This window comes from Brugia malayi, assembly GCF_000002995.4.
Source record: "Brugia malayi strain FR3 genome assembly, contig: Bm_v4_Chr3_scaffold_001, whole genome shotgun sequence".
Classification (NCBI taxonomy): domain Eukaryota; kingdom Metazoa; phylum Nematoda; class Chromadorea; order Rhabditida; family Onchocercidae; genus Brugia; species Brugia malayi.
Window position 1 is genome coordinate 13291050 of NW_025062477.1, and position 13480 is coordinate 13304529.

At 29.8% G+C, this 13480-nt stretch overlaps 2 protein-coding genes across 2 annotated transcripts; both read right to left on the bottom strand.

Moving 5' to 3' along the window:
• Window positions 1-6210: 6210 nt before the first annotated feature.
• On the bottom strand, window positions 6211-10630 carry Bma-pyk-2.2 (Pyruvate kinase, muscle isozyme, putative; the record flags this gene model as incomplete). Its single annotated transcript, XM_001898591.2, has 13 exons — window positions 6211-6254; window positions 6453-6578; window positions 6728-6846; window positions 7018-7184; window positions 7302-7408; window positions 7600-7796; window positions 7975-8105; window positions 8176-8315; window positions 8510-8696; window positions 8993-9112; window positions 9250-9341; window positions 9577-9674; window positions 10626-10630. 13 exons carry the CDS (start codon window positions 10628-10630, stop codon window positions 6211-6213), a joined length of 1533 nt encoding a protein of 510 aa, XP_001898626.2.
• Window positions 10631-10896: 266 nt separating this feature from the next.
• Window positions 10897-11941, bottom strand: Bm14809 (Uncharacterized protein; the record flags this gene model as incomplete). Its single annotated transcript, XM_001898592.2, has 4 exons — window positions 10897-11056; window positions 11357-11431; window positions 11740-11858; window positions 11936-11941. 4 exons carry the CDS (start codon window positions 11939-11941, stop codon window positions 10897-10899), a joined length of 360 nt encoding a protein of 119 aa, XP_001898627.2.
• Between the last annotated feature and the right edge of the window lie 1539 nt (window positions 11942-13480).

The following is a 13480-nucleotide window of genomic DNA, read 5'->3' on the forward strand; positions in this document are numbered from 1 at the left end:
ACAGGAACTGAAATGCATTTTAATGGAAGTCAAATACTATACGATTTATGTAAGGTTAAGTTATAGCTGTAAACTGAACTGCCATTATTTTCTGATTTTCCCTTTCACATTATTAAATGATATCAAATGTATTTGTTATTGGAATCTTCCATATCATAAGGTTTAAGCAATGAGAAAAAGTTTACGCATCGGAATGTAAAATGGCAAAAGATAGTTGCATCTTCTGTCTTCCAAGAATGCTAAGTTAAATCTTAGCTGTTTCGAAGAAGCAACCGAACAATAAGCAAAAATTTTGGGTTGAACTATTGTTGAAGTGTAAATAAAGATTTTCTATAAAAACCAAAAACGCTTATTCATAATTGCTAAATTTTTTCATCCAACACCGCCCGCAATGTTTGTCATAATCGATACTCAATTATTTGCATCAACTGGGGAACGTTTCACTCAAAGTCACTAGTACTGTAAATCAGAAATTGTCCTTTCTGATCCGGAAAGTCAATAACCTATTTGTATTTGATTATATTTTGGTATTGACATAATGCGAGGAGAAAACTATATATAAATGCAACGTCTAAAAATTCAACAGCTTATTTTATTTCAATTTAAATAACTAATTCTGAACTTTAATTATCATTTTTTTTTTTTCAATATTTGCTTTTATTTATAATTTAAACACACTTCTAATGTTGCTTACTGATTCAAACTCAAATTCAAGGATAAATTTCTCTCTTTATTAAATTATTAAATGTGAAACAATTCTGTCTTTTGGAATATTAGCATTTGCATTGAGCGCATTTTGAATACCACTATTTTCAATATAATACATTTTGTCATGCTTCTTTATTATATCATTCGCTATGTTTATTAAATTTTGAAAGATTATTTTTGTGTCTAAATTAGTAAACTCTTTTAAATGAATGGACACTTTTTCATTTAAAATATTTAGCAAAAAAAAAAAAAGAAGAGCTTTGCAAATTGTTTTCCTACATTTCTTACAAAGTATGACATAAGAATTACAGAATGTATTGAATCAAGAAGAGAGACTTAAGCTTATTTTACTAATAATATCACTGGATTTTTAGACATTCAAAATTTGAATTTGAATCCATTCATAAGAAATGGAAGAAGTGTTCAAATAAGAACAAAGGATTTCACTTGTAATTGTAGATATATTTTGGCAAGCTGATAACAGACATCGAACTATTTTTTGACGTTGCGTCAGATAATATTTCAAGATAATTCAGAAATGAAAAGTAGATTTAGAATTAACTGAGAAAGTCCAATAGCAATTAATTAATGCGATTCATCTATAGAAGCAATATTTTATGATATAAAATATACATAAAATATTATACTCTAAACTCAAAAGAAGGAAAAAATGTTTCACTGAAACGAACTGCTACTCCTTTTTGTCCTAGGCTATATTAATTATAAACAGGCCAAATAAACTCGAGAAAAAAGTATTCTTATGTCTATGCAAAACAATTTGAGCCAAATTTTCTATTATGTAAGTAGAAGAAGGTTTGCAAGGAGAAATTGAAATGAATTCGTATGGAAAGATCTTATTTAGCCGAGCAATGAATGAATGCGAGATGAAAAAAGAATATCGAGAAAGATGGAAAAAAAATGAAATATTTTTCCGATTTATTCCATCTCAACTATAAACGATAATTTTCAGCTTTAGAGAACGTGCTATTCTGATCATTTAATCCTATCATCAATCAAATTTAGGATTTTATTTTATTTCAGTCAGAGACTTATGCATATGATAAAGTTCTATTAGTCCTAGTAGCTCGAAATCAAGTTAATCCGAAAATAAATGATAGCTAAAGTAATATTTGAAGATTTCTGAACTTTAACTAGAATGATTGTCTTCTTTAGAACATACAACAAATAATGTATTTCTTATCACAATTAGAAGCTAATATCAAATTTGTTCACTACTGATTCAGAAATCCTTTTTATTTATTTATTTTTTTGTTTAGCTAATGCAGAAGTGAATAAACTTTGAAAATAAAAGCAACCCAAGCAATATTGACAGAATATTAGGGCGGTAGTGGAATTTGTGAGAGAATAATTAGTGGAAGGATAGAATGACATGTGCCAAAATAGATTTCTGCCTGAGGAGATGGAAGGTCTGAACCATTGCAAAAAGCACAGAGAGAGAATCTGTTGTAAAAAGGGTTGTATTCATCCACTAAGCATTTATTTTCAATAAACAACACTTCGCAATTTTATTTTTCATTCTCGACAAAAAGACGAGAAAAAAAGAAATGAAAAAGAAGAAAGAGTAAATTAAAAGTGTCTGAATGCTTTATTCTGTATAGCATATTTGTCTTTTGTTAATTTACCAGCATTTTAAGCCTGCATTGCACATTTCGAAGAATTTCTCTAACTGTAATACAGACGTAATCTGACAGAACCGAAAATATCGTGAACTGTCCAAGATGAAATCAAATTTTAGTACCACTTTCTGTTTTGAAAAATGGTTTATACTGCAAGCTGCTAAAAGGATATTTATTTCAAAGGTAACTTGTGGCTCACCTGCTTATAATTTAATCAGTTTAAAAGGAGATAAAACCTGCAGAACATTTATGAGAATTTCAAGAAGAATTTTTTTTTTTTAAATCAAAAATAATAGTTTAATAACTTTTATCATTCTTGCGCCATTCTGCTCAAAATTTTTAAAATATAAAAAGGATATAAAAATGATTGAAAAGTAACGAGTAGTAAAGAAGAAAGTTGAATTCGATCTTATCTCCTCTATCCATCCTATCTCTCTCTCCCTCCCCCTCTCTCTTTCTTTCTCTTTTTTTCACATATAAAGAGACTAAGATATTTCAGAAATACCTTAAACATTTAACGTCACATCAACAACTGTTCCTTACTGCTTGATTTATCGGAACATTGCTGAAAGGCCACAACAAGCATCGAATGATAGATATCTAATAAACACAAAACTATCATTAAATGGTTAATTGATTGATTGGTTCATTCGCTCATTCATAAAAACTTCCGTTTTACCAAAAAGAAAAGCTGCAAAGTCTGAAATTCTGAAGTAAATAGGTCAAAATCTATTGAGCACATGACAAAGGACACATTTTCAATTTTCGTTTTCCGGAGTTGCACGCACTTTTTTTCCGATTTTTTGAAAGTACTGAGATGAATAACAATGTTCTTGAAAAAATGTCCTTGAATATCTAAACTTATGATTGTGCAATCAATCTAAACCTCCATTTTTCATTCCTTTACTCTATTCTAAGTGATCATAACGCTTAGTCAAGAACGTTAAACAATGACGTAAAATAGTAAGGAAGAAGTATTTTAAAAATGGTCAACAGGAAATATCTAATCTACATCATAACTAATCAAAAAAAAAAAAAAGGATTTCATTATGATCAGCGTAGTTTGTTTGCCTTTTTCACAGTATTATAACTCACAGAGCATTCGAAATACGACTAATTTTATTTAACATTGAAATCAGTTTTCCATCTTCTTTCTCACTTAAAATTGCTTCAAATTTAAAAGCTTTTCATTTGAAAACTTTTAAAGCATGCATTCTATTTCAAAATGTTTTGGACTAAAATTTATAAAGAATTGAAGTTTATTTCTTAATATTTTATATGGATACAAAACTAATAAAAATTTATTTGAAATAGCTATAAGTGCTTGTGGAAATGGAAGCATTTAGTGATATTTCAAGCTTTCAGGTTGTTGTAAGGAAAGATTAGTGATCTGATCCGGACGGATTAGAGAGAAACTTTCTCTTCTGCAAATAAAACAAAGCGAATATATATATATCAGTATGTACTGCAATACCGATTATTATCATTTTTCTAAAATCCGCCTTATTTCTTCCCTGTATTTCGTCGAAGATTTTGCAAAAACTCTTTAACTTTAAGCTCTTTAACTGAATATCATAATGATAAAAACTTATTACAATTGCATAATATTAAATGTTGTAACTATTATTCATCAAACAATTCATTTTGCATTAATTTTTAAAACATTAATTTTATATCGTTTATTTAACAAAAAGCAATTAACAGAAAATGCAAAATTTTTGATGCGCTGTTAAGCAAAACATTTTTCGAAAAATTTTTTTCTAAATTTTGCAATAATATTTACTATCTCTGCTAACGGAATAGAGCAAAGATTACTGGGTGATTTCTTCTGTAGTTGTAATAAAGAATATAATTGAAACAAAATATTACCCAAAGACGGACTCAAATATCATTCCGTCTTGTCTTAGTGCTGATTTAAAAAAAAAAAAAAGCAATGATAGAAATCTATAGTTAAGCGACAACAAAGTGCTAACAACATAAGAATTAGCTTTCTGGAGAGACAAAACTTATAAGCTTACATCAAAAGACATTCGGAAGAAGGAAAAAAAAAAAAAAAAACATTTCTGGAAACTTTCAGTTTGGGAAGTAACTTAGCACTTTTATAACTTTATTCAACTTTATTTTTAGAAAGCTTGATACACTAACATGAAACTAGCAGAATTAAACCTATAAATTTAGCTGTTCAATACAAAGAAGTGCGGAACTCTACTGATTGGATAGAATGAAAAAAGCATAAAAAACGATAACTTCATTTTATTATATTGTGTAATATTTCAACAATAGTAAAAATCTCACAGATATTCTAGTAATCAAATGTTACAACAAATATTGGATATCATCGAAGGCATTGAATTCATTGCTAAGTATATCGCCAAGAATGAAAATCAATTCATGAAAAAGTGCTCAGTTTTAGCGAATTTACAAACGACTGATAGTGACAATATTTATTCTTTCTTAATATCAAATTTTAATCCATCATTTTCTATTCCAATCACTTTATCAGTAGAGAACGAATGAAAATATGTTTCAGTTCTAATCTGTCAAATCCTTTTTGCTTTAAGTTTTTTTTTTCTTTCCTTTTTTTTTTGCCTAACTGATGATGGAACATTTGAAATTTAAGTCTCTGTACCAAAAGACAGCAGTGAAACTAAAATTATGGAAAGGATTAAATTATTGAGCAGTGATAGCTTTATGCAAGTATTGCAGAAATTAGCAAAAACGTAATATGTATTTTCAATTCAATCAACTGATGTAATTTCTACACATATGGCAAAAGTCTTCCGGTGAAAGAGCGAAATTTTCCGCTTAATGTTATGCATATAAGCAATTGTGGAATGTGGACATTGATTAGAAAACAGTAAAAATGGAAGTAAAAAAAAATTAAGTAAAGGTCTGAAGACTGAATCTATTTTGAAGAACTTAGAAACATCCTTCATTAATTCGATGAAATTTAAATAGAAATAAAAAAAGATCACAAAATTATATGTCCAAATAACAGAACTTATTTGGAGGCATAAATGTTAATTGGAAATATCTCAGAACAAAAAAGCATAAAAATTTCACAGTGTTTTAGGTGCAGTTTTTATTTATATCAATAGTTTAAAAATGGCTGATAATAAAATTCATGCAAGAAATTGAGGAAATTTTGAATGCGAGATTACTACAAGCATGAAAAAATTATTTATTTCTATTCGGTAATATTCGATATATGATCTCTAAAATCTAAGATTATCTTCTGGCATTACTGTGATATGATATGAAGTAAGCGATAAACACCACTTTCCTACATACAAACTTCCCATTATCATCACTAAGATCTAATTGATATCAAACATTAACAATTTAGAAAGTGATTTGTTAAGATTTCATCTATTACATATCTTTAAGCCTTTTACCTATAACTAAATTTTTTGAGAAATGGAGATGGGAAATCTGAGAGTTATCATTTTTAAACTTTTTCTATCACAGAATATGAAATTTACTTTGTTTATCAAAGGTCTAGAAGAATATTCTTTACTATCACTACGCTATTTATTCATTTTCACTTCTTATTTGAAGCATATCACACTAGAAGCAATTCATTCATTATTAGTCTTTGATAAATTGATAGATAACTGATTGAAATCAGTATAAGAAAGTTATCAGTTGTTATAGTCATATCACTTCACATCCTTATAACTGTTTTACTACTTGAAGTGATATCTTTAGATTATGAATCTTTTTCCACTTATTTTCAATCCCATAAATTTAGCAAATTCAATTTAAAAGCAAAAAGCTTCAATAGATCCCTGTTTAATAAGAGAGTTTATTGCTATCATTTGTTTTTAATGACAAATGCCGAAAACATTAGTCAGCTTAGGTCAATTCATGGCACTCTAATAATACGCATTGTGTTCGTATGTCCGGATCCTATAATTTTTCATTAAAAGTATAAGAATTATCAATTGTTTCTCTAAAGATGAAATTTTTCTATTTGAGAAAAAATGAAAACATTTTCTTCTGCCTTTCCACTGATATATATCATTTTCAAATATTACAGATTACTGCATCGGTTGTGATTTAAGATTTTTTCTCATATTTCGAAGTAGCAATAGCAGTCATAAATACCTTTGGACCATCCTGTGATAATGATGATTAAATCATTTGATTTAATAAAACCACAAGCTTTCCCTTCTTTCATACCATGAGCCACTCGCAGATCAATATCAGCCTTCCAATCCTCATTTTTTGGCTCTGCAACAAATACATTCTTCGACTAAAGATCCAATTTTATAAAATTACTTACTTAGCAACATCAAAAATTATTTATAAAAACTCTTTGTTTACCTAATGAAACTAATTACTTGACTAATTAAGCCCCTACATAATGCATGTTAGCAAACCGGTGTAAAGTGTTGGATGGACACCACGAAACAGATGCATTTGTCGGGCGGCTTGCTCTTCTCGAGTTATTGCAATAATTGGTGCCATGGGACGATAACGACTCACCAAACTGGCGGAGCTAAATTTATCATTTAAAAGTTTAATATATGCAAAGCATAATAAAGTTGCTTATTCCTAAAAAAAAAAAGACCACGTTTTTACGTTGAAGTTGCACGTATTTAAGTTGTACTTCCTTTTATCTATGTCTTTTTCAATGTTACAGGGAATTTGAACTTCTGAAAATACTTACTGCCCTGTGGCAGTTAGCACTATGATAGCGCTTGCATTGCATGAAATTGCTGCAGAAGCGGCTGCAATCGCAATCGTGTGTGTGACATCTGGAGGTTTCTTCATGCACAGAAGAGCTTCACGGAATACTTCTTGGTAGTTCACGGTCGATTCGGCTTCCAAGCATAACTGAAGCGCCATTAACTCTTAGAATTTGTTCAGTTTTAATAAGCGCTTGTTATCTTGATGTCATTACCAAGCGCATTTATTTGTCAACGCTTTCCTTTTGGTCCTCTTTCCGCTTACCTTACTCATAGTTAATAGTGTTAATACAGGATAGTCTCCCTTTGCTGTCTCACCGCTTAACATAACACAATCGCTACCATCGAGTACTGCATTTGCTACATCACTACCTGAAGTATTCATTTGTTATATCATTGCTTAAATCACTAATTAATATGCAAAATGTAAAATAAATGAAACACTTCTTGAATATGTAATTAATAATGTAACAAATTGCTACTATTTTTAGCAAAATCCTTAGGCAACAAAAATCTCGCAAAGTATAGCCATTGGATTATGCTATCCCTAATGGTTAACTGACCCTCAGCTCGGGTAGGTCTTGGCTTCTTGGTCATTGATTCAAGCATTTGAGTAGCACATACTACGGGCTTTCCCATTAAGTTACATCGTGCGATTAGCATTTTTTGCGCTGCGAATACTTTCTCAGTGGGAATTTCGATACCCAAATCACCGCGTGCTATCATCAGCCCATCTGCCTCTCTGATTATTTCATCTGCGCTGAAAGCCATAACGACATTTTCTCCTTCATTTATCAACAAAACAATAAACCACATCTTACTGCATTTCAGAATAAACTTGCAACGATAGCTTGCTACTCCGAAGCAACTTATTTTCACTTTTGCAAATTCGATTATCATCTACTACTTATCATTAACTTGCAATAATTAGTTCTCACTTTTCAATGCCTTCCTGATTTTCAATTTTCGCTATAATTTTAATAAATCTTCCTTTCTCGCCAAGAATACGTCGTATTGTACGTACACCTTCAGCGTTTCGAATAAATGATGCAAATATCATATCAACACCCTATGAAAACAAAAATACATTAAAGCTATCTCCTCCAATTTACAGCTGACAACTTTAGAAAAACTGGTACCTGTTCGACACCGAATTTCAGATCTTTAGTGTCTTTGTCTGAAACAGCAGGCAAGTCGCATTTGGTACCAGGAAGGTTGACTCCTTTTTTGCTACCTAATTTGCCCCCATTCTCAATTGTACACATTATGTCCTTGCCCTCTAAAATGATAGAATTATTTGGTCAATGAAACATAAACAAATTAAATTCTTGATCAACGATGACTCAATTTGATATAGTCGACAGGAATTTGAATTTAAAGTTTCAGTCAAATTATGTGCTTTAACCGATCGAACTTTGCAATCTGAAGGCTTTTCAGCTAATCATTATTGAATAACAGAATAAATATCCATACGGATGCTATCCACCACCACTGAAATGAGTCCATCATCGATAAATACGTGTGCTCCAGGATTCAGAATTTTTGGCATGTTCTCATAATCGACGTATAATATATTAGCATTGCATTTTGAAGCCATTGCTTTATCTATCGTGAGCTTGATTTTTGCTCCTTTTTTTAGTTCTATCTCCGCAGTAGCGGACTTGAAAATATCACAGATTTTAAAGTCTAAGTTTTCTTATTTATTTTTATATAGTTGTCTTAGTAATTAGTTTCTATTTAAGCTAATTTTATGATCGATATTATCCATTTTAAAGTTTTCAAATCTAAAATTTAAGAATTTCGATTATTTTGAAAGACTTTAACATTTCTTTAGTCTTCCTAATGCTTTTTTAGCACTACCGCAAGACAAACTTATGTTGTTAATAGAAAACAAAATTATCTGTATTAAGCGATTTTAATTGCTCTTTCATAGTTTTTCCAAGAATTTAACTCTACTCCGTCTATAAGTCCAGTACGAATCTCAGGTCCTTTAGTGTCTAGAGCAATTCCAACTATCGGTTTTTGATGAAAACTTTGCACTGCTTCACGTATGTTTTTGATTGTTGTTGCATGATACTGCCAAAGAAAATTAATTTTAGTTTGGGAATTTTTACAATGGCAATCAAATTAATCATATTGAGAGATAATTGTACGATTAAATTTAAGGCAGAAATTTTTAAATTGTAAGAGATTTTATAATTATTAATACAGACTTCATGAGATCCATGACTAAAATTCAAACGAGCAATATTCATTCCGGATGAAATCATTTCCTTCAGGTTATCCACACTTCCACATGCCGGTCCTGTAATTCTTGCATGAAGTGAAAGATTAAATCGATTGAAAATATCACTTTCTGGTGAACAAACTGATAAGGTGGAAATAGTACTTAATCATACATCAATTAGCGAATTTTGACGTTGAGGTGACAGTCATCTGAATTGATACATTAGAAATATTCGATTTGTTGAGAAGTGGCCAAGCAGTTGGGAAAAGTGAATTAGTTGAAGTTTCAGGTTTAAGAGAGAATTATTTCATACCAATGGTACATATAATTGCCGTTTTTCTTTCGATATGTGGCTGACTTTGAATGTTTATTTTGCTCTTATGCATGAGATTTGTGAATACTTCCTGGCCACTAAATTTGAATTACTTTATTAGACATTGTTAATAAATATATATTTAAAATTAAATCTGCATGCCACTTTATGACTAATTCATTTGCTAACTGGGACTAATTCATTTATGGAACTATTTTGTCCCACAAGTTGTCTTTAAAGTAACAGATTTCCAGATCTTCAGAAATTTTGGTAGGACATCTTCGCATTCATACTTTTCTTCATTCCGATCATTTCAAAATTCTTAAACGTAATTCAGGTAAAAGTACTTTGTTTTGAGTGGATTCCATTTGTATATCATTTAAGCAGAAAATATTAAAAAAAAAAAACTCAATTCACGGACTTTTGTCTTCCTATCATGGCAAGGACTTTTTTTTCAAAAATTTTGGAACTCGATTTAGGCTAGGGAATATGGAAAATACTTTTTCGTTGAAAATTTGTGATCACTTTTTTTAGAACTGAAAAGTAGTCGAATAATTTTGTTCGTATCATATTTTATTGCCCAACACAATTTCAATTATTTCTTGAGACAGAAGTAAAAAGCACTTGTAACACGTCACTTACCTTTTTAATTTCTTCATGAAAGAATAAATTGATTTTCAAATCTAAGTTTTCATTAATATAATGTGATAGCTTAGATTAAATCATTTTAGTCAATTATGTTTGATTTTCTTATCAATTTTCCCTATTAAAAGTCATAAAAGTACTATTTAGATTCTCAATTTGGCTCGATTGTTAGTAAATGTAATTTGTTTCATGACACTCTTCAATAATTTGATAAATTATTATAGCAGTTAGTAATTAGCCACACTTTCTCGTTGTTTTCCTCACCTGTGCTTTTGCTCTATTTGATGACAATATTTCTGTTTCACATTCGAATTTAAGTAATTATAAATGAGTCCATTGATTTTTTGGTCATAAACATTCTGAGAGCACAAAAACCATTCATAATTATGTTAAGTAAAACATACATCATCTTTAGAGTCAGTTGCACACTTTTCCGCACTACCAAAGCTTAGCAAGACACCTCCGCTTGACAGCAGCTATACGGAATAGAAGAATGAAATAAGCTAACATCTTTATTTAAAATAGAAATGATAATTTAAAGTAAAATTTGCATCTTATACCAAATCATTTAAATGTAGAATCTTATGAAATCTAAACTTTTTTAAATTTATATATCAGTGAGCTTTTATATGAGCAAACTTTGTATGGATAACAAGTTACTGAGACACAACTAATTTACAATTGATCTGAGTGATGTGTCGAATCATCTGACTTCTTAATAGGACCATCTAATGGTTTCATCCGTTCAATATATTCATTAATGACTTCTGGCGAATAATATCTGTCAATATAGTCATGCAAGTGATGTTCCACAATTGCCCGTGCTGAGCAATTCCTGAATTAGAAATATCTTTGGGCATCAGAAATAAACATTTCAGTTGATTTAGCTCATTTTCAAATATGTTGGCTTGTCTTTTTTAACTTATATAGATGAACACGTGAAATTTTCATCTACCAGACAAACTGTTTTCAAATAAGCATGAATTCTTTGAAGGAACATTTTTTAGAACAAAAAGGAAATGGAGAACAAAGCATTATAAAATTACAGGCTATTAGTTGCATTTCAAATGCGGAAATATCAATTTTAAAGAGTTCTCTTAACGTTTAAAAACAAAAGAATAGTAAGTAAACTAACGAGATGATATCATCATTGAAGAAAAGAATATAAAGTGATTTCATCTGTTCGTCAAAATACTTTTTAAGAGTAGTCCTATAATTAAAATAATAAGCAGGGAGAAGCCTCTTCCATTCTGATTTGAGCCTAAGACTCAAATTTTTCTACCTTTTGTTTGTGAAGGAAGCACAAGACTCAAAACTAGAGCCATGAAGTGAGATTAAAAAGTAGCCTATTCATTTGTAATCAGCATAGTAATAATTAAATATTCATTTCATTGGTTAAAATCATTCAAAACTGACAAAAAAAATATTAATAATTCCTAAAGCACTGCAAACACAAGCCTAATATAACTTTTCGAGCTTTCCCAGCTTTGGTACAGATTAATGAATTATCAGACATACCGAAAGATGAAATGTGCAGCACTTAGTACTATAATGAAGCCAAGAGCCCAGCGCAGAGAAGTAGTATAGTCTAAGGATGAAGCCATATAGTTTTGTTGTTGTTGGTATTCAGCAGAAGCCTAAAGTAAACAAGTATTTACAGCAAACTTTCAAGAAGCAAAAAAAGAAGTAATTTATGAGAAGTAAACAACCGCACCATCATTTGCAGAAAATAGATTGGACCAAAAATTAAGATAAGAACAATGATATTAATTTTTTCACGAGAAAAATGGAATATTAAGTAATCTTTGACATTTCAATTTGTATGAAAGAAGAAAATGTGCAGAATTGAGGATGTCAGAGGAGAAGAAAGAAAAAAAAAAGTAAAAAGTTATTACTAAGTGGCGCTGTTGGTGAGGAAAATTAGAAAAAAGAACAAAAATGTTTGGATGCTATATTTAAAGCTTTTTATCAGTAACAAACATAAAGGATTTGTACTGATAAAATGTAACAGATTAGGAAATTTGAGAAGAAATTAAGTTAATTAAAGTGAAAATCCGAAAGGGACATATAGTGGAGTTCTATATAATAAGTAAATTTTAGGAATTCAAACCGAAATACTGATGAAATGGCATTGATTCTTCCTTCTCAAGAATAGAAATGAATAAGTTATTACTTTTGATTTTTAATTTCCTTGCGATATTTTAATACAAGCAAAGTAAAGCTACTTTAGATACCTTAAGATTGACAGGTTCGAATATTCTTTCTTATTAAAGAACTTTCATAATATTACATTCGTCGTTGCAATTCTTTTTGTTTTCCTTATCACTTATCAATTAATGACTGCAAACAACTGTGCATGTCTTACATTTGTTGGTATAATCATTTCTAAATTCATTCCAGGTGCTTTTTGTAGGAAGAATGAAAGTGTGACTTTAGAATGACCTCGTGGATCGAAGTCATAATGCCACTCTTTTGAATCAAAAGTGCTTACCCACAAATGATAAGTTCAATGAAATATAATGGAAAGCTCCTTACACAGAACTCGGAGGACTGTCATTTTATTTTGATAGAATTATCTCGGTGATTCTGATACTGTTAGAACGATCATTCATTTCTCATTATGATGTCAAATCTATCGCTTCCTCATTCGTTCAGCGAATATAATTTTTTTTATTAAAATTATATGTATTATTTATTTATTTGTTTATTTAATTATTTGATCTAATGATACGAAAACAATGATAGAAAGATCAAACTAATGTAATTTGGCATAAAAATGCTTCACGTTATCCTATATTATTTCTTGGAAATGTTTCAACGATCTGAATTTTTCCCATGGTTTGGTGAATTTCAGTAATCATAGAGCTTTTTGAAAGTTTATATTAATGGAGCAGAAAAATCTTTTGATAAGCGACAGTTTTAAAAGTTTTTCGCGAATTTCTTTTAATAATTTTGTTTTAATAACTTTTTTTTTTTTTTTTGATTTTTACTGCTTACCGCAGCAAAAATCAAATTTCGCTGATTTTGTCAACAACCAAGCAATTATATAATAATAGAACAAAGTTCAACACTTAGCAGCTTTTCCTTCTGATTTGCACTTTTTTCAGCCTTATTGAATGTCACTTATTTGAAGTTATTTTCTATCAAAATTTCAAATTTTGATGTTTTTTTTACTACAATCATTGAATGATTGAATATAGCAGTTGAAAGTTCCATGTATTACAAACAATGAATTTTTGTAAGATAAATGTTGTTTACG